The sequence below is a fragment of the Halichoerus grypus genome, chromosome 5 (genome assembly GCF_964656455.1).
Source record: "Halichoerus grypus chromosome 5, mHalGry1.hap1.1, whole genome shotgun sequence".
Classification (NCBI taxonomy): Eukaryota; Metazoa; Chordata; class Mammalia; order Carnivora; family Phocidae; genus Halichoerus; species Halichoerus grypus.
Window position 1 is genome coordinate 71,003,418 of NC_135716.1, and position 26,032 is coordinate 71,029,449.

The 26,032-nt window shown below is 38.7% G+C and overlaps 1 protein-coding gene and 1 pseudogene across 5 annotated transcripts in view; both read left to right on the top strand.

Moving 5' to 3' along the window:
• The window catches only part of TOX (thymocyte selection associated high mobility group box), a 296,409-nt gene that overhangs the window by 236,175 nt on the left and 34,202 nt on the right, over positions 1-26,032 (top strand). For all 5 annotated transcript variants that reach the window (XM_036071359.2, XM_036071356.2, XM_078072364.1 and 2 more), the window contains one exon: positions 13,766-14,047. In XM_036071359.2, coding sequence (XP_035927252.1) covers positions 13,766-14,047 — 282 coding nt within the window. The remainder of the gene's footprint in view (positions 1-13,765; positions 14,048-26,032) is intronic.
• Positions 987-1,577, top strand: LOC144381685 (rRNA-processing protein FCF1 homolog pseudogene; annotated as a pseudogene).

Here is a 26,032-nt window from a genome sequence, read left to right on the forward strand (position 1 = left end):
TCAGGGGTCCAGCAGCGTGATCGGACAAGTCTATACGTTATGCTGGGCTCACCACAAGCTTAGCAGCCACCGGTCACCATACAATGCCAAAACAGTACCATTGACTGTATTCCCTGTGCTGTGCTTTTCACCCCCCAACCACTACCCCCCGACTTAACTCATTCCATAACTGGAAGCCCGTATCTGCCTCTCCATTCACAGTTCACCATTTTGCCCATCTGCTCCACCTCTGGCAACCGTCAGCTTGTTCTCTGTTTTTATTGGTCTATTTCTGCTTTTGTGTGCTTGTTTTGTTTTAAAAGCATCCTTAGTTCTCCACAGTGCTCACAGCAGTTTCAGTCATTGCAGACAGACTCCTTGTTGCAACGTTATTTGCACATTTCAGTCCCGGTGGAAATCACACTTCCTCCTCTGCAAGTCTATATAGCAGTGTGTTTTTGGTTACGACAGCTAACCCCCCTGACTTGTATTACAGTATATCTCCCTACCCCGTGAGCTCTTCCATCGTAGGGACGGTCTTATCAGCCATTATTTCCCCTACGATCTATCATAGTACCAGGCACAGAGCAAGTGTTCAGTAACACATTTCCAGCTGAATTTCCTACCCAAAGCATTAGCGCTTTAAAGCCAGTCGTTTGAGGTTCTAGCTGTATCTTCCTCAGCAAGCTCTTCCAACTATCCTTTGTTAAAAAGCACATCTAAAAATATCAGTTCACATACTGGATCAATAACAGAGGTGCCATGGTAATGATACAGGCTTGGAGGTCAAGCAGCTTGTGACAAATTCCAGCTGGTCCACTTATTGAATAGCTGAAGGATCTCCTCACTGAGCCTTTGGTCCTTCATGGGTGTGATGGTCTCACCTGGTTATTGTGAGGGTTAAACAGGGCTCTGTGCTTAGTATATCAAGGAGGACCAGTAAGTCGTAGATATTATTAATAAAAGAACTTAAGACCACAATTACCAGAAAGAAGAGTGCCTCATGAATGGGGAAGCAAAAGAAAGTGAGGAAGTATTTGACCATGAAGCCAATGCTTAGTCTCTGAGATCAGAGCCTTAAAGAGAAGGATAGATTGAAACCTAAAAAGAAAGAAAAGCAAGATCCCAGTGCACTCAAGGAAAAAGAAGTCTTCCAATATCCTTCCTGCTTATTCTTCCAATATCACACACAGCTGGGCACACCTTACCACATCATGGTTGATACCTACTTTATCAACCTTTCCGTTAAAGTCAAACTTGACTTAGTACAGTCAATGAGGGACTACTCCATATGCCAAGTGTTTCTTGTATAACTTGTATAAACTGACTGTGATGGCTGAAATTGAGAAATAGGGGCAAAAGGATCAAGTGGCTCTAAGGATTGCCAAGGATCCAAGATTTGAATGATTATCATGCACACACAAAGGAACCTATGCAGACGACCACTTAGTACAGAGAGTAAGTCAGCCTAAGTGTTACATTGTGGGCACAGTTGACCGGGACCTTAAACAAAGAATGGGAAGTTCCCCGGAGTTCCCATCATTTCTAACCACAGATACAACACTGAGCAGATGCCAGATGATTGTGGAGCCAGATGATTGTGTTCCTCTGTCTTCCTCCACCAACTTTTTCTGTTGCCAGTTCATATAGCAATATGCTATAGCATAAATCAGTCCAATGACCTATTTGCTCTGTTATGAGCTGAGTATGGGTAAATGCACTCACTTTTTTAAAAAAGATTTTATTTATTTATTTGAGAGAGAGAGCACAAGTGGGGAGAGCAGCAGAGGGAGAGGGGAAGCTGGCTCCCCGCTGAGCAGGGAGCCTGACATGGGGCTCGATCCCAGGACTCTGGGATCACGACCTGAGCTGAAGGCAGACGCTTAGCCGACTGAGCCACCCAGGCACCCCAATACACTCACTTTTTGATGTTGTTTTGAAATTGGTATTTTGTATCATTTTAAATTTTGTTACATCTTTTTATAAGTCAGATGACTGCTCACATAAAACAGCAACAACAACAACCCACAGTTACCAAAGGCTAGCACTGAGCAGTTGAGACTGATGGGTGGTGTGGACAGTTACCTGCCTGTCAGGTGTAGACCTGTTCAAATCAGTTGTACTAAATGTAATTTCCTGGAGAAATAGATTTAAAATGTGAAAGGTATATTTGCTATTTTTTATTATTGAAACCTAAATTTATGCCATTATCACACAGGGTTATAATCATGCAGAATTATGATCCATTTTAACTTTCTATACTATAATTATCTAATTTCAACATATATTTTATAGATGTTAAGCCTGTAAATGACAGATAATTCAAAATGTTAGCATTAGTGCTTTAAAATTAGTCACTATTAAAACCTAATTATTAGTTGAGTGGGTCTATGTTAGTGGACATTGAAAAATCAAAAAAATTGAAGATATTTGTCCAAATTAAAATTAGAACATGTAGTCCATATGTTCTAAATGAACATGTTTTCTTCTCCGATAGTAATTTCATTATCACCAAGTTACAGGATAGAGTTTTAATTATGACCTTTATATCAGTAGAAGCCATGTATTTGGGATTAAAAACCTACTGCTTTAACTAGTCTAGTTAAAGACTGTGGCTTGATACATTCTGGGCTCCAACTTTTATAAAAACCAGAGAACACTTCTAATAACACTTTTCCAATTTCATGGTTCATTGCACAGTCAGTAAAGATTTAAATAATTCAGAAAGAAAGCCTATTCTCTTTCTTTATTAGAAGTTTGAGTCAGGCAAATTCTTTGACATTTAATAGGTTTTTAACCCTTTTAATAACTTTTTATAATGAAATTTATTGGCAGTTGTTTTAGAGAAAGGGTTATTATATTAGCATGAATAACAGTCACTAGTTTTTATGATTAGTTTTGAGACCTTTACCTTACGTAACTCAAAGTGTATAAAAGCATAAATGAGTAATGTTAATAGTAACTAAATTAGGTATACCCAGAAATACAGAGACTGCATATAACGATATTCATCCCATTATCTAACATGCTATAAAATTTTGGCAGATAAATATTTGAATTTTTTAATTGTTTTAAAGGAGCTTAAGGTCACTTACAGAGTCAGACACTTTAAAGGAACTGAAAGACGTTGTAATTTTCCTAGACTGATTTTACCAAATTATTAATATTATACTCAGTAGAAGAGGATTTCCAACCTTTTCCTATCTTGGTTTCATGCTATTTTAATGTTTTATAATACATTATTAAAAGGATTATTGAACGATTTCCATAATAAAATGCTAATTTAAAATTGTACTTTTCTTGAAGTCCCCAATAACTTGGGAACATACAAATATTCTGCATAGGAAAGCTATCGGGCCCAAGCAGAATACAAAGTTTTAATTTTGCTTCTTGAGATGTACTTTTAAGTGAATGTCATGTGTATCTAATGATTTAAGAGCCTCTAAATGAACTCAAATGTCACTTTCTGAACTGATGTTAAGAAGTCAATATCCTACTTGACATCTCCATTTTTACTAGCATCCCATTAACATTGCAGTGGAAAGTATGAAATTCAGTTAAATTTTCAGGTTTAAATATAGTATAAAGAACCATTTCAGCTGACTTTTGATGCTATAAATATCCAGAGCTACTTCCCATAGATAAACCATAACTCCCATAGGGCATGTCTCGTAGCATTTCCCAATTTTCTTATCACCTATCTTTCCAACCTATTCTTTTTGTTTCAATGCACACAACCCTTTGAAAGTATTCTGAAAATAAGGCACATTATTCAATCCCTTCTTTGGGCATATCAAAGCAGAGATGTGAACAGACATTAGCATGTTTGAGTACACTTTAATATAAGATTATAGTCCCATGAACAAAGCACTGCCTACACTTTGTAGTGCAGATGCAAAAGGCACAATTTATACAAATCAAGGGCTTCATTGACTCTAATCATAGGTAGATCCAGAGCCACTCACAGACTCCTCTTAACAGAGGTGTACAATTTTGTAGGAACTGCTAATTCAGGTATTTTGGGAATCAGAGGGTTGACCAGATGGTCTCCCAAACCCTTTCAGATAAGACGGAGCTTTTAGTCGCTCTCCATATCCTGCCATTAATTGGAATTACGAGAGATGCTCTTTGTCAGTTAAGAGTCAAGCTTGCTTGTTGTACATTTGCATGTTTGTTTTATTTGAGCCAGGCAGAGGAGTCCCCTCAAGGGCACACTGGAGCACAAGGTCAGCTTGATAATACTGACGTTGATAGTTTAACAGTAACAGTAGGAGACAAATTGTGTTGGCACGAAGCAATCAGACACGGATGCCTCAATTTGAGTGGAACATCTTTCCAACTGCGTGTCACTATACGCCATAACCTTCTGGCCATTGTTGCAATCCAAAGGAGGGGTTATGTGTACAGAGTTGATGGGAGAGAATAGTATACTATGACCTAGAATACCTTTTTATGTATTTAAATTTTTTTGAACTTTGTATCTACCAGTTAGCCTATTAGCTGTGATCAGGGAGCCATTAACATCTGGGTGATAAGTTCAACCTTTATCTGGGCTATTGCCTTTCTCACAGTGAAACCCTGTGCTCTATGACTTAAGTTGCCCGGCTTCTCCCAGAAAAGGTCTCCACAGATGCAAGCTTTTGGCTACCAGAATGCTTGGCCACAACTCTGTCAGAGGCTCACCAAGAACTAGAACTAGTCAAGGAAAGTGACTCTAGATGATAGCAAAAGATAAAAGATCTGCATCTTCCACAAGAGGTGACCCAGGTGACCAAAAAACCACAAAAATAGCTTTTATGTTTGCCAGAACATCTTCATAGTCTTTATCTTGATCCATCCATGCTTAAGCAAGCATTTAAGGTCAGTACACTTCTCTCATTTTTGTCTCCCTACAATGTAACATTATCAAACAAACCACATCTAATATTTATCCTATTGTCTATCCCCTCCCTGCCCTTGAAAGTGAGCTTGTAAGGACAGAGCTCTCATTCAGTGTGTTTGCTCACTGCTGTTTATGTGGTTCCTATGGCCGTACCTGGTGCAAAGTAGGCACTCAGTGAATATTTGTTGTTGGAAGGTTGTTATCCCTAATTCAGAGATTGAAAATGAGGGTCAATTAAAGGCAAGACAACTCGTTAGATTCAGAACCAGTCTGATGATGTCACGAGCAGAATTCCCTTCACTACAACACACTACCTCTCATCTAGAAAAAGAAAAAGAGGGGTGCCTGGGTGGCTCAGTTGGTTAAGCGACTGCCTTCAGCTCAGGTCATGATCCTGGAGTCCTGGGATCAAGTCCCACATCGGGCTCCCTGCTCAGCGGGGAGTCTGCTTCTCCCTCTGACCCTCTTCCCTCTCATGCTCTCTGTCTCTCATTCTCTCCCTCGCAAATAAATAAAATCTTAAAAAAGAAAAAGAAATTTTTAAAAAATGGTGTAAAATTGCTTGTTTGGTTGTTTATAAAAGTGAATCAAGATGCCCACACAGGAGGGCAATTCAGATGCCTTCCACATCTAGGGGATGTGACAGAAATAGAAACCAAGTTCGGTTAAAGAGGGCCAGGACTTGGCACAGACACTGAGGACATTGAGAAGTTGGGGGTCCTCCCTCCCTCTGTGGCTTTTTGCTCATCACCATCTGATCTTCGGTTCATCCCTGGGAGAGCATACAAAATTTTAATTCGTTAAATTAAAAATAAAATTCTTTGCCATGACTTTTAAAACTTTCAATGATGTTTTCCTCTAACACATCAGATCTCTTGTATAATGAGGGTCTCATTCGTGGAAGGGGCCACAGTGAGGGAGAGACCCCAGTTTGAGGGAGGAAGATGGTGAGGTATTATGGAAACTCCTGTGGGGATATGAGCATTTTTTTTTTTTTTTGAGGTGGTTTTAATCTTTCCCAAGGATGGTGGTTCTAGAGAGTGCTATGTCTCTCCATTTGCAAATATCTAATGAATTGTGCCCCAGAGCTCTTGCTTTCCTGTGATAGTCAGTTTTATAATTACTATTTATCCTAACTAAATGACAAATATCCCATTTAATGTATTGTGAAGAAATCTGAGCCCTATTTATTCACATTGCCTTTTGGAAGGAAACTAGGTTCAATCAAGTTATTCTCACCCATTATTGAGGATAAAAATATATTTTCATAAAAATGTCTGATCTTTCTTTTGAACCTCACTTTTTGCTAATCTTTGAAACTATAGCATGTGCTTTGCATAGATACATTTTCCATATTTCCCCCTCTTTTGATATTATCAGTCTTCAATGTCAGAAGTCTAATAGCAAAAATGTTGACATTTATTTAAAATACCTGTTTTTAAATAATGAATAGAACACACGAGGGGATCACCTAGAAACGATTTATTTAATTTGTTTGGACAACAAATAATTTAGCTCTCTCTTGGAAATGCACTTAGGAAAATAATAAATGAAATTTGATTATTAAATTTACCCACGCATTCGTTCTGGTGTATACATTTACATATTAATTGAATCCCTGGCAAAAATATGTAATCAAATTGGGGACTTAAATAATATCAACATTTACATTCTTCTTGTAGACTCTTGGAGTGCATTATTCCTAAGAAAAATGAGAACTGCCTAGTCTTCTTCCTGGCCTGATTAATCATGTAAGGCTGGATGGGCTACCGAGAGAGGGCTCAGAAGTTTCTCTTTGGATGCTAAGGACGGTATGTGTTTGATAGTGTATATTAAAGGGACCTAGAGTAAGCACTTGTCACAGCCCAAGCCTACAGGGTCCCCTCACAGCCCTGGGGAAAGCCCTCAGCAGAGAAGGGTGTCAAATGCTGACAGACAGGGGTAAATGGAAGAGCTTCATAGATTCCTCGCGTTCTCTTGTTCCTGCCGCCCCTGGCTCACGTCCAGGCCTTGCCGGCCAAGACCACAGAAAGCAGCAGCTGTGAGCCACATTAGCAAATAAGGCCTCGGGGCTCCCCATGTTCCAGGCTCTGTTCACCAACTGCTGTTCACTCAAACAGCTGGATCGGAGCAGAGAGCCAAGACGTCGTTAGGGTTTTATGTGTACAACTGTTTTGATATGGATTGTCTGCTAGAGGCAGAGATAATGATAGCTTTCAAGGCTCGCCTGTTGGACTGGGAAGTGGCGCTGACATTTGAAAGGGGAAAACAGACTCTGGAAGGATCGGGAAACACACACAGTTTTAAACACTGAGACGAGGGCCTTCGTTTGTGCTGGTGCCGTTCGAGTGTGCCATTTGAACACCATTTTGTCACTCATGCACTGATGTTGGGGCCAGTGTTTTGTTTTGGGGGTTTCGGTAGTTGAGTTAAGCCAAAATGTTACTCATTTTTAAAAATAATCCGCAATTTCTAGGGGCGCCTGGGTGGCTCAGTCGTTAGGTGTCTGCCTTTGGCACAGGTCGTGATCCCAGGGTCCTGGGATCGAGCCCCGCATTGGGCTCTCTGCTCAGCGGGAAGTCTGCTTCTCCCTCTCCCACTCCCCCTGCTTGTGTTCCCTCTCTCTGTCAAATAAAAAAAATAATAATAATAATCCGCAATGAGCTACCTGCATTGCTTTTTTTTTTTTCCTTTTCAAAGAAAAGCCAAGAAGAAGAAAGTGCAAACATGCTGGAATGTGTATCAGATAGTATGCATGAGGGTTCTCACTTGAGCTCTCTCCTCACCCTGGAGCTCTTAACGCTGCAGGTAATTGGTCAAGGAGAGGAAGGAACATGGTATGGGTCTCAAGCCATAGATTACACGGCAGGTCAGGAGGGAGAATACATGATATCTGCTTTGGTTTCCTAATTGATTTTTTTTTAAAGATTTTATTTATTTATTTGACAGAGAGAGATAGCGAGAGCAGGAACACAAGCAGGGGGAGTGGGAGAAGGAGAAGCAGGCTTCCCGCGGAGTAGGGAGCCCGATGCAGGGCTCGATCCCAGGACCCCGGGACCATGACCCGAGCCGAAGGCAGACGCTTAACGACTGAGCCACCCAGGCGCCCCTTCCTAATTGATTTTAACGGAGCTTTTGCTTTCCGTTAATGGAAAGAGGTTTTGAAGGAACGCAATGGAAATCTTCTCTTCACCTTCATAATCTTCCTCCATGACTTTCATTGACATTTTTTTTGGCTCCTGTGATTATAAAACAATATCAGTCCTCAGTAGCATATTGGAAAATTTAAGGAAACCGTTCTGATGTTCAAAAAAGCAAAATTTAGTACCCATTTTCGATGGAGTCAGCTTCCCCAGTGGGAAGATAACATATTAAATAAGAGTTGTTCAAAACTAAAATTCCAACAACACCAAGGACTTTTAGCCAAGAAAAAATGAAGTTCACTGGGTTTGAAATAAACAAAATGAGAAATTAACACATTAGAAAGCACCTTTGAGACACCTGAGTCCTGAGAATTTGGCAAATGTAGCTCCCGAAAGATCAAGGCTTTATAATCCTGTTTATGGGAAGCCAGCATCATGAATCTTCATTGTACCTGGCCTAAACATCTCTTCAGTGAAACTCAAGAAATGTATGTCAAGTACTGATGATATGCCCTGATCGGAGCTAGATACTAGGGCTACACTGGCAAACACAAGAGATATTCTATCCCTGCCTTTTTGAGTTTATAATCTATTAAGGTATATCAGTTAAGATTGGGTTTAACTACATATAAAACTCAAAATGACAGTGACTTTAAAAGATAGACACTTACTTTCCTTTCACGTTAAAGACTCCCACAGTAAGTAGATTCCCAGGGTCTGGAAGCTTCATAATAATCAAACACTCAAGCTCCTCTTGCCTTGTGCCTCCAATGTCCTAAAAGCAATGCTTCTGGGTTCAAGACATCCCCCCCGCACCCTAGCTCTAGTGACCACACCCACATTTTTGCCAACAGGAAAAAACAATGGACAGTGAGCCTTTCCCTTTAAGGGGATTTCTTGGAAGTACCACACAACACTTTCACTTGCATTTCAGTGGCCAAAACATGGTTATGAGGCCTGGATGGAGGTGCAAAGGAAGCTAGGAAATGCCCTTTGGTGGCTAGCCTGTTGGCTAGACAGCTAAATACTGGAGGGTACAGAGGGTATGGCCTGAGGTTTCTGCTACAAGGAAGACAGACATTATTCAAATTTTCTTTTCGTCTGGTGACTAATGTTAGATGAAGTTTCACTGGAAAAAAGAAAACTCATCAAACTGGTTAGTGGGTTTATACTGGTAGTATTCATTTCTTCACTTATATACTGATTCAGCAAATACATTTTGAATACTTGGAATGTCTATTTAATTAAAAGAGATCTGAGGAGGGATTGAAAAATGCATTAGTCATATGAATGAAGATTACTTTCTAGAAGGTACAGACATATTAGACTAAGAAATTTACAAGTGGTGGCCATAAAGAAAGGACAGACAAAATGCTTGGGCAGTTCAGAGTAAGAAGATTCTGGAAGCTTTGTAGATGAGGTGACTTTTGAACTTGACTTTAAAATATATTTAGGGTTTAGATATATGAATATGGTAATAGCATTATGGAATTGGGAAAAGGGCGCAAATATGTAGAGCATATTTCATCTTAACTTTGATCTTTGTTAGTGGAGAGATCTGAGATCAGTTAAGCTCTCCCATCCTCAATGAACTTGTACAAAACAGCCATTTCTATAGGGATGCCTCAAAGGGGAATAATAAGGCTCAATAGATAAAAATACTGAACAAACCACAAATCACTGAGCAAAGTTTGGTTTTTTTAACTCTTCTTAAAATTTTTCCAACAGCAAATGCTGAAAGAACAACATGGCCAAAGACACTTGTTCAGGGGGAAAGAGACATAGGCAAAGAGTAGCAATTAATTGGGTTTGGCTGAGCAGTAAATGTGTGAAGGACAGTCCTAGAGACCAAGGCTTATTTGGAAACTTGCATGGTATGCTGAAGAGTTTGGATTTAATTTGGTAGGCAGATAGCACTGGGAAGGTTTTGAGCCTGTGGCTTATGAAGATTAATTCTGCAGTACTCTTCAGGGTGAATGTGAAGAGATTCTTTATAGTTAAGTAGCCATTGCAGGCGAAGAGGTAATGAAGGCTTGAAATACATGAATGAGTGTGAAAATGAAAAGAAGGGCTGATGGAAGAGTTATTTTAGAGTAGACTCAGTGGAACTCATAAGAGTTTGATAGGAAAGGAAAGAATTAAAAATTACTAGAACATTTTGAGTAGAGGTGACAGGGAGGATGAAGGTGTCATCAACAGAAATTGGACAAAACAGGTTTGAGAAAGGAAACTTTGGGGTGGAAGAAAGGTGACTCAAGCAGAATGTTAGGAAATAATTTAGGGGTGGAAAGTTGTAGGAAGAAGAGAAGTCAAAGAAGGACTCGAGAAGAATCAAAGAGAAGAGCAGTTGTTATTAAGAATGCCTTGAGTAAATTATTCACAGTAAGTTAAAAATACTGGAAATTAATAGGAAATAATATTTTGCAAGTTGAAGTTTTGTATTTGGCATTAAGACTGTAGTCAGTATCTTTCTAGAAGGAAACTGGTAATCAAAACACTTGCTTACCTTCATGAGCTAATTAATTAATCTTATTTTTCAGTAATCAGACTCCATCCAGTTTAATTTTCCCCATATTAAACATTAGGCAGTGATTAATACTGAACTGCCTTCTATGAAAGCAAGGTAAAATGGAAACACTCCTAATTTGGAGATGGGTGTTAATATCTGACATTCCTAAGTGCATCTGAGTGCTGAAGAGACAACTATGCTCTCCAATATGTGCTTGTCACCCTCCACACAGGAAAATTATTCTTTAGTTGAGTGTTAAAGCTGCTGTCTGCCTGGCCTAATATCATGGTGATATGATATTTTTGAACTAACAATGAGTTTGTTGAGAAAGAGGTACCCTGTTGAGTATTTCATTGTCCTTACCCAAACTGATTCTTTACCCCACTTTGGTGATGCCCACCTTCTTCTACTAGTAAAACAAAGGTGAGAATACAAATTTTAGTACTCAGAGTACTAATTAACATGAGAAAACAAGTAGAAAGATGACAAAATGGTGGAGGAACTAGGTGCTATAAAATGAGATTGTAGACCTTTGAAGACCCTTGGTTGTAGTCATAAATCTGGAAACTCTGTATGTAAGTCAATTTAAAAATCATCCTCTGCAATATCATGTGAAAACCACAATATGTCTGAAAGAGTGAGAAGCAATGGGCTTTAAACAAATAGGTTACAAACTGTCATGCTCTGTAACAGGATTTATATGGAGAAATAAAGTTATAAATTAGTGGGGCGCATGGGTGGCTCAGTCAGTTAAGCGTCTGCCTTCGGCTGAGGTCATGATACAGGGGTCCTGGGATCGAGCTCTGTGTTGGGCTCCCTGCTCAGCGGGGAGTCTGCTTCTCCCTCTCCCACTGCCCCCCCACTCTCTCCCTCCCAAATAAATAAATAAAATAAAATAAAAAGTTATCAATTAGTTAAATACTTTTGGAAAGATCATTTAGTTGAGATAGGATTTTGCTAGTAAACATTTTAAATTGACAAGGCTATAAAAATGTGTCTTCCTACAGACACGTGTGTTTGAACATGAATGTGAGTGGTCTGTTTGGTGCCGGGTTGGGAGAGGGAACGGCCCTATATAGGCAGTGCCCATTATGAACATCCGTGACTCTGCGCCCACAATAAGAGAGCTGTTCCACATGCTGAGAGTCTAAGGAAAAACACAACAAGACTTCAGGACATTAGAAAGTAGTGCCTCTTCAGTGCACTTTGAAAAGTTGGCCCTGATTTTTAGGATACCCTCTGTCACCGGCACAACTTTAAGGATATCTGTTAGAGCTAGTTTTATTTCCATAAGGAAGATCAGATTATAGAAATTACATGAACATCTGTGAAGGAAAAAAAACTATTTTAGTATATGTGAATGGAAAGCACAGGAATGGACCACATAAAAATCAGGTTGGGTGGACAACATTTGATAAGGTGGTTTTGATTATCTTTATGAATCTCTCTACGGGACATGTAGAATGTCAAATTCGCTGCTAGTATAGTAGGAAGCATCAAAGTGTGGAATTGAGAAATGTAGATTTTGACTCCCCCTCTGTGGTTTGGGAAAGTCATTTAACCTCTGTGGGCTTTATTCATTCACTTATTCATTCATAATTATTTCTATCTTCCTTCAACAGGCAACAGGCTTGTGCTTGCCCCTAAGGTTCCTCTTCTATAGACTAAGAAGGGATCTCTAAGTGCCCTTGCAGCTCTACTGTGTTATCAGTGAATGCTAATAACTGCTTGATGAGGGACTTCATAGACGCAGAACTACTTTTGGAGGATTGGAGGAATACAATTTGAACTAGGGAGAAAATGTTGATTTGCACCAGGAAAGCAGTAGGCACAAAACCATGGGGCTGGCCTAAGCCTTCACCAAGAAGAGCTAGAGTCTAGGATGATACATAGAAAGAAGTCTGAGGATGAAGCAGGGGTAAGAGCTAGAAAGTTCGAAAGGATGATACTGACTAATCAGACCTCATGGTGGAGACAGTAAACCAAACACAGAGAACACAGGCAGACATCTCCACCGTCCCACCTTCAGTTTCGGATGGATCTAACTAGGTTGGTAAAATGACTAAGCAGCATTGGTAGAAAATGATTTTATTACCAAAAGAAAAAAGAGCCTATGACTAAGTAACTTAATTGACCTTTACAGTATTTCTGTCGTGGGAACATTTGCAGACAGGCAATTATGGGGCATTCTGACACCATGTGGGATTTTTTTTCTTCATTGAAACAGAGAAAGATAACATTATTAAATTTTTTTTCAGTTCTGGAACGTAACTAACCATACACCTCTTCACTGCCTTTTTTTTTTTTCCATTTTTTTCTTTTTTTCTCTCTCTTGTGTTATAATCCTCTACCTGCATGAACTCCCCAACAGTCCTCAGAGTGAAAGAACTGAGCCACTTCTATAAGCACCGCAAAATACTCATTAGTTTAAGTTTGCAAATGCCAGAGAAACATTAAGTGAAATCCACCATACTCCTCTTATACAACACATTTGACCTCTAGATACGTTAAGAGCTTCATCCTCCAATGCTTTTAATTCTAATCCTTGCAGAGACAAAATTCATTGCTTGAATTACAAGAGTGAGTCTCATTAAGGCTAAAAAGCAGTGACCCAGATAGCATAATGGATTAATATGGCGACCTTGCAACTTTGGAGCTTTACTTTCAAATCTGACAGTGCAGTCAAATCATTTCAATAGTCAATTAATCAATTGGTTAATACCAGCCTGTAGTGTTCTGACCCTGGAAGTCAGTAGATCATTTTAGCCAATACTAGCCTACATGGAATTAAACTAAGAATCATAGTACATTTAACTCACAAAACCTTTCTTAAATGATCAGAATGAAAAAAACAGGGTTTTGTGAATTGCTATAATGCTGTAATCAGTAATAATTATATAATTTTGACACTCTAATAAGCATCAGTGTTTTGAAACTTATGCCATAAATATCTAATAATGATATATGTTTACATTCCATTGGTAAAGAAAGACTGTAAATATAATTAGTTGGGTCTTGAGTAATGAAATGTGATGTTGAATGAATTCTCACATTCTATTCTTTTAGTAACAGTGCCTTTAGAGTGATATATATCATTAGGGTTATTCTATTCTGGGGGGAGGTTGGGAGTTGAGGTGGAAATAGGTATAGTTCAGCAGGACATGCTACAGAATTTTTGAAGTCTAAGGAATTAAAAAAATTTTTTCCAGAAATACATTTGTGAAAAACTATTCCTATCTTTGTTTTTGGTAGATGCAAGATATACGGAATCCGGAAGGAACTCAATATGGCTCCCATCCCCAGATGGCAGCCATGAGACCAAGGGGTCAGCCTGCAGACATCAGGCAGCAACCAGGAATGATGCAGCACAGCCAGCTGACCACCATCAACCAGTCACAGCTAAGTGCTCAGCTTGGCTTGAATATGGGAGGAAGCAGTGTCCCCCACAACTCGCCATCTCCACCCGGAAGCAAGTCTGCAACTCCTTCCCCATCTAGTTCAGTGCATGAAGATGAAGGCGATGATACTGCTAAGGTATGACTAGGTTATTTTTAGGACCTGTAGGAAATGCTTGTTGCCTGAAAGGAGTATCCTTTAGCACCTTCCTTGACCAGAGGGAGGTACAAGTTTATATCATCCAAATGAGAAACATTGGTGGGGGACATACTTTTTTTAATGAAGCGTGAGGTTACAAACTGAATAGATTAAATCGCTTGCTTTTCCAATTACATTTTTAAGTCCCTAGTAAATCCTTTAAATATAGATGTATTAAGCATGAAAGTAGATGTCACCCACAAAATGTAGGGTCCGCATAGTGAATAGGGAGAATAAGTCTTATAGGACTCAACATCCAAAATTAAGCTTAATTCACCACTCATTCAAAAAAAATCTATTTCAATTGAACAATTTTATTTTAAAAAGGCAAACTCAGGGATACAATGGTGCCTGTGTGTGTGTGTGTGTGTGTGTGTGAGATGGTCAGATGAAACCTTTGAGATTATCCGACCCAACCATTTCAAACTGAGCATGAGGAAGGTAAGCACCAGGGATATTCTATGACTCCCTTCCATAAGCAAAAGCCTGGGTGTTTCCTTGCTTACTTTCTGTGGACCCCTTGCCAACATGGCTGGCTGTCTGTCTCTCTGTGTCACATTAAGTTATCTGTATAGGAAGACAGGCCTTAAGTGTTCTTAGATTGGAAAATTAGCTATAGGAGGTTTTAGTTCTTTAAAATATCCCAGGCAATGTACTGTATGGTGACTAACATAACATAATAAAAATAAATAAATAAAATAAAATAAAATGTCCCAGACAGCTTTTTTAAATGACTAACCAAAACCAAGTGCCTTTTCACTCAAAAACACCAAAATAATCTTTTCATTGCCTTGGTTGTCAGTCAAGCATCTCCCAAATTTGTCCCAGTGAGAAAGGACCCTTGTGCCCATTTACCATGAGAAGCATTCACAGCTACAGCTCCGTATTTCCTATTCCACCCCTTTGTTCCTTTAATCTTACTAATGACTTGTCACTTGTGTCAGCCCTTTGTTTTCTTTTGACTTTTGCAAGAATTTTGTTTTGGGGAAATTACTCTGTCAACGTGCTACCAAAAGCAACACAATGGGAATCTGACCTATATGGTTACCTTTCCAATAATTCCACTATTTCTTGAGCCTGATGATAAAGACAAGGCTGCTGCATTGAATATCTTTTATTATTTTCAGTATTCTTAATGCTCTGGCATTTGGGGTCTTGATCCTAAAAAAACACTACTCCTTCCAGGCTAGCTAATTCCGAGAGATAGAATATGACTCCCCTGGGAGCACACTTTTGATAAACAAACCAACCAATCCAGAGCGCACACCCTGTCATCTCCTTTATCAAACTCACAGCAAGCCAATATATTCTCACTGCCCTAAGTCACCCCAGGACCTGGTACCAGACAACTAAGAACCACCTCTGTAGCCCATAGCCCACGGAAATTGTTCAAACCATAGCCAACCCTTGACTTACTCAGCATACCTACCGTGCCTCAACCATTCCTTCCCACAAAAAAAAACAATAAAAGCTCTGGGGTGTGCTTTCATGCTCTGCCCTTTCTCTGTGTCTGCCTCCTAAGCCATCTTGAATTCTATGTTGTGCCTTCCATTTCTAGGTGTATAAATAATATAATATATAATAATTATAACAATATAATAAATAATATAAACTTCTTCCTTCATGACAGTTATTTCTTTATCTGCTATCTTAACCACCCCCGATTAGAACAGATCCTGACTACATTTTAGAAGAGCTGTGTAACTAAACATCATTGACCATACTGGTCCTCTCCGCCTTAACAAGCTTTTCCCTGTTGTTCAGTGAACCACTCTCTCATGAAGTAAGGTAAAAAGGCAGGAGACTAATTGATATTACATAAATAATGAATTGGGCTAGTGACGACCTGACCTTTAGCTGATTATTTAGAGGGCAAGATAATTTTCTTAAGAAAATGTGTATTATTCTAATGGAATTAACAGTCAATGAGTACCGGGACCTAAATGTGAACACCAAGAATTTGTTTGTGGCCGGTGATTCTGATATTGGTTTCTGCATGGATAATTCAGGTTAATTTTGTAAACATAAATGATATGTACTCTATTGCAAAGGAAAAAAAAATTCATGTTCTGCCTATAGTAAAGATCAATTTGTGCATCTGGATTATATCCTTATCAGTATTCTTTGCTGACATTTCAGGAAATTAATGAAAAATTAAAATCTTCTGACAGTAAATTCTATGCAGGATTATCTTACTTACAATAGCATTTTCCACACTCTTCAACTTATATGACGAGAAGACTGAGTAGAAACCAGAAATTCACATAATTAACATTCACAGATTCTGCCATTTCCTATTGCCCCATAAGGTCCATATCTTGTAATTTTGCTGAAGCATGAATTTGTTATGTTAGGCGGTTCCAGGCTGGCGTGAAGCTTTGCCGACAGATATCCTATCCAATCACTCAACATCTACATCATAAAATAATTTATAGCTCATCATTAATGATTGTACAAGCACTGTATAGTAGAACTTATATTCTGTAGTGTTATATTCTTGAATTGGCAGTGTGTAAGGCTTAAGGATGGATTTCTCAAGAATGTCCTCATTAAAATGGCTTTTTGTCTATACAGATATTCTCAAGTTCATATTTAGTGTAAGCGTATTTTCCATCTCAAGAAAATCTACCTTCCACTCCAGCTCTGCACACTGTTCTTCACCTTCTCTCTGATCCAAGCTCTTCCTAACCATTTATTCAAATTATATTTATTAAATGGCTAAAAAAAAAAAAAAAAACCCTGGTGAAAATGCCCAAGCTTTCTTCATCACAGTAAAAGATTAAACTGGAATTTTTCCCTTTATATGTGAGCAGGATTTATGTGGAATGTTGAATTACCACAGCTCCAGTTAAATGTGAAAGAGCATTAAGTCAAAAAGATCACTTAAAGCATTTCTAGGGGCGCCTGGGTGGCTCAGTTGTTAAGCATCTACCTTCAGCTCAGGTCACGATCCCAGGGTCCTGGGATCGAGCCCCGCATTGGGCTCCCTGCTCCGCGGGAAGCCGGCTTCTCCCTCTCCCACTCCCCCTGCTTGTGTTCCCTCTCTTGCTGTGTCTCTCTCTGTCAAATAAATAAAATCTTAAAAAAAAAAAAAAGCATTTCTAACAAGAGAACTAAAAAAGAATATTTAGTCTCATACCAGAAAAAAAAAAAGCTTTTAAAACATCCCTCTTCACACTTTGAGCTCTTGTAAGCAATTACATATTAAATCCAGTTTATCTAATTGAACAATTAAAAGAAATAAGTTTGTTTTGACGAGAAATCGTGTCAATACATCAGTAAAATAAATTATCACCTTATAAACACGACCCATGGTTCTGATTGCTATGGAGCTGTGTTGACAGCCTAAAGTCATAAACTAGACATACAGTAAAATATCAAAGAAATATAAACTTGGGTAGCTTGTGGTTCTAAGCCTGTAATCCCGGACTTGTAATACAACAGACTCGGTAAGACACTCAAAGTATCCGGCATTAGAATAATATTTTTAGGACAGCATTCCCTTTCGGAAAATTACGGGCTAAGAATCACAGTGTATCTTTTTCCATCATTTTTACTTTCAACTTTTCTGCTTCAAGTATCCTTAAGTTTTATATAGGTCCCTTGTAAATGGCATAGAATTAGACAATCTTTATTTTTATATGAAACTGGCTTTATTTATATTCATGTAATCACTAAAATATTTGGGTTTATTTCTCCATTTAAGTATGTTGCTTTTTATTTGTCCCACATGTTGTATGTTTCTTTTTCTCTTTACCCTCTCTTTTTCTCTACCTTTTTTAAGATTGTTCTTGTTTTTCTCATTCCATAATTTTCCATGGTAAGATTGGAAATTTTATCCTTTCTCTTCATTTAGTAGCTACCTCTGACACACAAAAGCCTAAAATTCTAACACTGATCGATATCTTCACTCTTCTTATATTATTTAACTCCCAACACCTCCCTTCCAATTTGTACTGGAGTAATTATTGCTGTTGGTTTGTTTTTTTTTTTAAGATTTTATTTATTTATTGACAGAGAGAGACACAGCGAGAGAAGGAACACAAGCAGGGGGAGTGGGAGAGGGAGAAGCAGGCTTCCTGCTGAGCAGGGAGCCCGATGCGGGGCTCGATCCCAGGACCCTGGGATCATGACCTGAGCCGAGGGCAGACGCTTAACGACTGAGCCACCCAGGCCCCCTCTTGCTGTTGCTTTAATCATAATTTAATTAAATTATGTAATTTAATAAACTCTACGAAACATGATTTTGATTATTTTTACAGCCTTTTTTCCTTCAGATTTTTTTTTTTACATATTTAGTATTTTCTTTCATCTGACATCATTTTCCCCTATGCCTTCAAATTTTTCTTTCATGAGGATATATTGGGAACACGATTGCCTTAAAAAGTACTCTCACTGTGTATGGAATCTTAGACTGATAATGATTCTCTTCTATCCTAGTGAAGATATTCTATTATTCCATAATATCCTGATTTTCATTATTGCTTTTGAGAATTCTACTGCTTCACTGTCTTTTCTTAGAAAGTAATCTGCCTTTATTCTCTGACTAGTTTTAAGATCTTCTCTTGCCTTTGGTATCCTGCGGCTTCCTTGTGATGTGTGTGGGTCTTTAAATTTATTTGTGAATTTAATATTTCTATTCTACATCAGTCCTGGGAAATTTTCAGCCATTCATGTTTTTCAGATATTGACTCTACCCCATCCTTGCTCCCTTGTCATTCTGTAATTCTGATTAGACATATGCTAGACTTTCTTTCATATTTTCTTGCCCCTTTATATTATTTTCTGATTAATTTATTTATGTCGATTTCTCACTTCATAATTCTCTTTTCAGCTAGATGTGATCGGAAATTAAAGCTGATCTCCTGAGGCTTTCATTGCAATTATTTATTATTTCTAGTTTTGTTTGGTTCTTTCTCAAATCTGTTTGGGCTGCCTTTTGAGTTGCTTGCTCTTTTTCCATATCTCATCCTTTTGTTCCTTTGACAGTTTGCTAATTCCAACACATTTAAGTCTTTTGAGGTCTGTTTCTATCGTCTGTAGTTGCTGCTGGCTCTTGGTTTTGATGCCATGTTCCATTTTGCTTTTTTGGCTTTTAGCATACGAGCTGATGCTCATTAGAACTTTATGAGGATTCTATCAGATGTGGTCCAAGGGAGGTCCAAGGAAGGGATTCTTCTAAGGATGATTTGCATTTGCTTCTACCAAGCATCTTGGGCCATTACAATCTAGAACCACTCCTGGCTTGATGTTTTTCAGGTCACTCAAGTAGTATGCTCAGGGTATGAATCCTTAACAAATGCTGGTTTCCGTTGGTGAATTATCACAAAAGCTATTTTCCACTCCACACTCAGTATTTTCCTTGCAGGTTCTGAGAGGGTGCATACAGGGGAAGTTGTCTTATCCCAGCATAGCCCTGAGAGTCTAATTCTTTTCTGTCCTGACTTTGATAGGAACCCTCCCGTTAAGCACCCCGCTTTCAGTCAGCCATGGGCTTTGTCTTCTATCTATTGTGCCTTTTACTCAATTTTACCAGGCTCAGCAACTATCTTCAGGATGAAAGCTGCCCTCAGTAGTCTGCTTACTCCTTTGAGTTCCTGCTTTTGCTTACTTTTTGCTTTTAAGAGTTTCTTACTAATCTGCTAGTTCATCAATGTATGTGCTTTGCCATGCTGGACAGAAAGAGGTGTTGTTTTTGTTTTTGTTTTCTTTCTCAAAGCAAATAGGATAAGTCACTAGAGCAACAATTAAATAAGCTTTTAGAAAAGTGCTTTTTATTTACCACTGTTCTGAAGGCAAGAAGATTCCTGAATAAAGTAAAAATGATAAGCAGACAGGTATCTACAAACACTAAGTGAAATCAAGCGATGTTAAAACCAAATGTCAAGTCACATTATCTAGCAACAGGACAGCAAATTGGGACTGCAAAGTCTGGGATTTTCCACATTGAGCTGTGTTTATTATGCAATTGTTCAACACTTCACATGATATACTAGAATACGTATGATACTTTTAAAGACTTCCTTAGACCCCAGCAATTAAAAAAATACATACTCCTCATTTATCAAAATAAGGTATCCCATTGGTTAAGGCTGAGTCTGACGAACTGGTTCTGGGGAAAAATAATAAAATTCAGTCAAACAACCAGTTAGTACCCGATTCGAAATAGTTGCTCCTAAAATCCATTAAAGTAATTAAATTATACTAGGAAAAGCATTTTCAAGGTGTATATGTGCTTAGATGATTCATGCCCTAGATAAGTGAGCACACTTCTTTAATTCATGGAATAAAATAAAGTGAGGTTAAATATAAGCACCTGGCATTTTATTCCCCAAGACCTCATGCCAGCATTCTTGTGCATTCTATCTATGGCAGGAGAAACCCTCGATCAAAAAGAATAAGAAGTAAACATATTGCCCTAGACAGGCAAATTTGGAAAAGACCAAGCGAATTCAACAAAATCAATAAATATAACTAATAGGTATATATGACTACAATCAACTCTGTCCCTCACTTTAAAGTAATTTTTCTAGACAGTAGCCTAAATTTCCTAGCCTGACATAAGGCCACTGAGTATCTTTGCTAAACCCATCTTAAAACAATACTCAGCTATGTTTGGCAGAATCAGGGATCCTTAAAAATGAATTTGTCTTATAAACTGTGATACAGATTCACGCTTGTGAATCATTTCAAAAGTAAGGCATTTCATAAGCGTTTTTTATAATTGATGTTTTGAGTCATTGAATGTACTGTTATTATTAATGATAATAATAAACCTGATTGCAAAATGAAAGAAGTATTACAGCCTTGCTGATTTCACAGTAACTAGATGACTTAACTTTCCATGCTTATTTGAATTTATCCTCATAAGGGGATTTTAGATGGCATAGTTTAGAAAGGAAAGAGAGAATGAATTTAAGGAGCAAAATTTTTTACTTACAGCAACAGTACCATCACAAAAAGTGCTGTGATGTGCCCTGTTTCTATGGTGAAGATTTTATAATATTTACTTTATATGATAAGAGTTATAAGTGGAGTTCTGTGTTGTTTGTTCAGCCTATTATGCAGATGGTGCTTGATTAAAATCTATTTTAAACTACAGCGATTACTGCAAGATAGTGTGCATTAAACAGCTCTCCCAGCTCCATTAAAGGCTTTGGGACCGCGGCAGTTTATTTTAAATATGCTTATAGACGTTTCTAACTTCTCCAGGGACATTTCAATATCAGTGATTCTCTTTCCTTGAGAGTCTTAACTCCTGTACTCTGTATTCTTAAGAAGTATTATCTAAGCAACACCATTGCCACATGCTTTTTTAAAGTGAAAAATTATTGTTTTCTTGTGATAAATAAGTTAAATACATCACTATAATTAAGCAATGCGACATGACAGGAGTGGATTACCAGAAGCCTAAGGACACCTCTAGGGATTTTAGAAATAAATCTATGTCTCCGAGTCAGTTGTATGAGGCACTGCATCTGTGTAAAGCTGATGTGAGAGTAATATTTATTTATGCATTTGTGTATGTCTTTATTTATTCATTAGTGTTTTAATTGAATGTGAAATAAATCTGTAGGTGATCAGGATGACAGTCAGGGCCTCAACCCAGCCGTGTTCGTGGTTGTTAGGATTTTCATCCAACTTTTATACGTGTGTCAAAGGTCTTTTGTCTTGTAACTCTGCGCCTTTGCCCAGTGCTGTGGGACACAGCAGTGAGCATGTGTGGTGATCCACTGCCTGTGAGATCCCACCCTGAGGCTGGGAGAAAGGAAAGATGAATGGCGCCTGGTCCTCACTTTCAAGGCGCTTGTCATCGTGGAGAGTTTCTCTTTTGGTGTTAGATGGTTTCTTCTCTATTCTAAAGACTGTGATGTTGGGATCCAAATGAACTCTCCATGCTTAGAACCCTGGTGAATTCAGAAATCTTGTACTCTAGGGGCACCTGGGTGGCTCAGTCATTAGGCGTCTGCCTTCAGCTCAGGTCATGATCCCTGGGTCCTGGGATCGAGCCCCGCGTCGGGCTCCCTGCTCAGCGGGGAGCCTGCTTCTCCCTCTCCCACTCCCCCTGCTTGAGTTCCTGCTCTAGCTGTGTCTCTCTCTGTCAAATAAATAAAATCTTTAAAAAAAAAAAAGAAATCTTGTACTCTAAACAATGCCCAGTACACAGTAATGTACTGTCCAACAGAGTCGCCACTGGGCATGCGTGACTGTGTACCTTTAAATTTAACAAAATTAAAATCGAATAAATAACCAATACACTTTATCAGTTGTGGCTCTATAGCCACATGTGGCTAGTGGCTCCCCTTTCAGACGGCACAGAGAATATTTCCATCTTTCCAGAAATTTCTATGAGACAATGCTGCTCTAGAATCTAGAAGTCAGGGCCTCTTAGAAAATGAGAATGTAGAATTATAAGCTTTCATCCATCTACATAGGAATTCAGGATCTAAACAACCCTCAAAATTAAGGTCCAGGGACCTATTATAAATCCATTTGGCTAATTTTTCCACCACAATCATATTCATCATTGTGTCCATCCCAAATAGTTGATGGTCAGAAGAGCCAGGTATCTTTCAAAATGCAATCTGTTACTGACATGTAAGTGGACCCAAATTGTAACAACATCTTTTCTTCAAGGAGGCTTTGCAGATGAGCAGTGATCACGTGTTTTTTAAATATGCGATGAAACTACCTCCAGAAAGCAGATCTTATAAATCCCCAAGTTCATTACATGGAATCTAAAATAACAGCTCATTTCTGTACCCTCAGAAAGACAAGAAAAATGCAAAATAAAAAATAGGACTCCCACACATCAGGAGGTTCATGTGGCAGACACCCTTGAACCTCACATAGCACTGCCCAGCTACTCGGATGCATTAGATAACAAACCGCAACAGGGAATTTTCATTCCCCTATATTGCAGCCTAAAAGCAAAGATGATGTGCATACCCACTAAGTCTTTATACAAAGAATGCAGAGCAATATAATAAATGATTCCCTTCAAAGCACATTTTATTTAAAGAAAAATAGAGATCTTTCATACATTGTTTTTGGTTTTGCTCTTTCCTCTCTGTCAGCTGTGGTGAAAGTCAGGGTGTTAGATTAAATCACAGTTCAGTTCCATAGGCACAATTCTGTAAGTGGTCAAAATAGCATGATCCAAGAATATACCGGTAGTGATCTCCTTTAATTACTGAGGGAAAGGTGGTGAATCCTGAGACATGAATATTTTGTGTGTGTCCTTTAGCTTGGTCCTCTGGAGCGGCCGATAATCGGGGTTAGCATTAGTATTTAAATGGAAAGCATATCAAGGCACCTGGCTGGCTCAGTAGGTTAAGCATCTGCCTTCAGCTCAGGTCATGATCCCAGGGTCCTGGGATCGAGCCCCGCATCAGGTTCCCTGCTCTGTGGGGAGCCTGCTTCTCCTTCTGCCCCACTTGTGCTCTCTAGCTCTCTCTGTCTCTCAAATAAATAAATAAAATCTTTAAAATAAATAAATAAATAAATAAATAAAAGGAAGGCATATCGATATGCTCTTGCTTTGAGGCCTCGTGAAGACAAAGCAGATGAAATGCCATGAGACTGGCTGGTAGACTGTGGGGATAACGCCCCACCTTCACAGTGTAGGGCCTCTCAGCTACTCAATCAGATAGATAGTTGAAGCCCCCGAGTTACGCTCCATAATGCATAAATGGCGTATCCTGAGCCTTGAAAACGGGAGGAAGAACTCATGAAATGCTTGCTTCTACTAACCAAAACACGGAGATTGAGCAAGACTACATCTGGCTAACCCTACAGGACAAGCCGGGAAAGAGGGAAACCTTCCAGACCACAAAATGGATTGGTTGCCGAGAACTGTTTAGAATTCCCAACAGGGTTGTCATACATTGCTTCAACATGATAATTCGTGGTTTTGATGCCCTTGATAGAACTTCTTACTGGGACTCACAGGTTATCCTGCTTCCTGGGGTCATCGTTAGAAAGTAGGGCCGTGTTGTCAGATACCAGAGGACAATTCTCCTGTTACAGCACAGCACCACACATTCAGCAAATCTAAAACCTGCACCCTACGGTCCACATAACAGTTTAAAAAAGAAAGCAGCATGGAGATCAGTGATTCAAAGACCGATTTGGATGGTGGAGGCGGGAAATTATTTACATAATTTGGGGAAATCTTTTAATAAGTACATTTACATTGCCTCATGGAGATTTACTTCTGTGATTGACATTTGATTATTTTCCAAAAAGATTGATGTAATCTGCAATCGTAGAGATTTGGATATGTCAGCTTGCTAATTTCTTAACTGAAATTTAAAATGAGTCCAGGTAATATTCCATATGGAGAAGCATTCATTTTCCTACACTTTGTTCCCTATTTCTAAATATTTCCAATCCTTGATGCAATATGACCTCTAATATCATGTTCCCTCTATTTTTAATATTATTCATTGTAGACTTTGTTGACTCCTTTCTATTTTTCTTTTTAATAAATATTTATTATTATGAATATAGCAATGGTCATGTTTACAAAATTTGGGTCGTATGAAAAATACAAAAAAGAAAATCATAAAGACTCAGTCTATAACCCAAAGACATTACTGTTAACATGTCAAATGCTTTTAAAAAAAAAATTTTAGAAAACTTCTGTTTTCTGTCTTACCACATATTTGCGTATTGTCCTAAAGTTCTCAAGGAAATTAGTGTGGTTTAATTTCCTGTAACAGAAACCATTTATGCTTTGATGCATTCATTAAGTTATATTATTATTTTATGTTTTATATGCTTTATATTATTTTTATTATTTTCATTACTATTATAACAAATGTTAAGCACTTACTATGTGTCAGGAACCATGAGAAGTGCTAGTGAGCAAAATCACACGTGGACCTGCCCTAACGGTGCTTACACTCTGGGTTGGGAGAAGATCTAACATATAAATTATTTTATAATTAATTACAAGTCTGATATGTGCTATCAAGAAATACACAGAACTATACGAGTGAATCACACAAACTTGACTGAGTTTGAGATACTTTAATAAGACTTTCAAATAGAGTCGTCAAATAGTTGTTTCAATGCATTCAAAATTCAGGGGCAACATGAGTTTGACAGTCATCCACCCACAAAAGATAATGGAAACCCTGTGTACTTATGAGATCACCTGAGTACAAACTCACAAGAGAAGACAGTTTACAGCAAAAGACATCAGGAAGGCTACAATTGAATGGCCAGGTGGAGGAGGATGAGCCAAAAAATGATTCTGGAAACAGAGAGGCCAGCCAGAGAAGAGTAAGAGCCAGAGACTGTGATGTCAGGGAACCCTTGGAAGAGAGGGCATTCACAGAGAGAAATCAAGTAAGGGGAAGGTGGAAAAGTCCACTGAGGTTAGCAAAATGGCCCTGGGGGACCTTATTGAGAGCTAAGTGATGGGGAAGGCACACTGAGGCGAGTTGCAGAGACTGCATTCAGTGAGCACAGGCAACCACCTGGAGGAGTTTGATTGTGAAGAGAGGAAAGAAAGAAAGATATGGCTATGTGTAGCCTACAGGAGCAAAGAGAAAGTTTACTTTTTTGTTGGCTTTGTCTCTCAAGTATTTAAATACCAATCAGGACCCTAGAGTTGAGGCTATGACCTATTCATAGGCATTCTGCTTAATTAGTATAAAGCCTGGACTTCCGGATATTATTTAGAAGTGTCCAGGTGATTCTAACGGGCAGTCATATTTGAGAGCCGCTGTTTTAGGTCATACTTGCCCACATGTTTAGTTTAGAGCGAACAGCAGTTTGCCCAGTATCAACTCAGTCCCAACATGCTAGACCTCTCACAGATTTACATGGGGACCAATGATTTAACAGGATCACCTCTCAGATCTATCCTGGGGAAGTTATCTTCTAGCGTTAATCTCCCTTAGTTTGCCAGGTTCA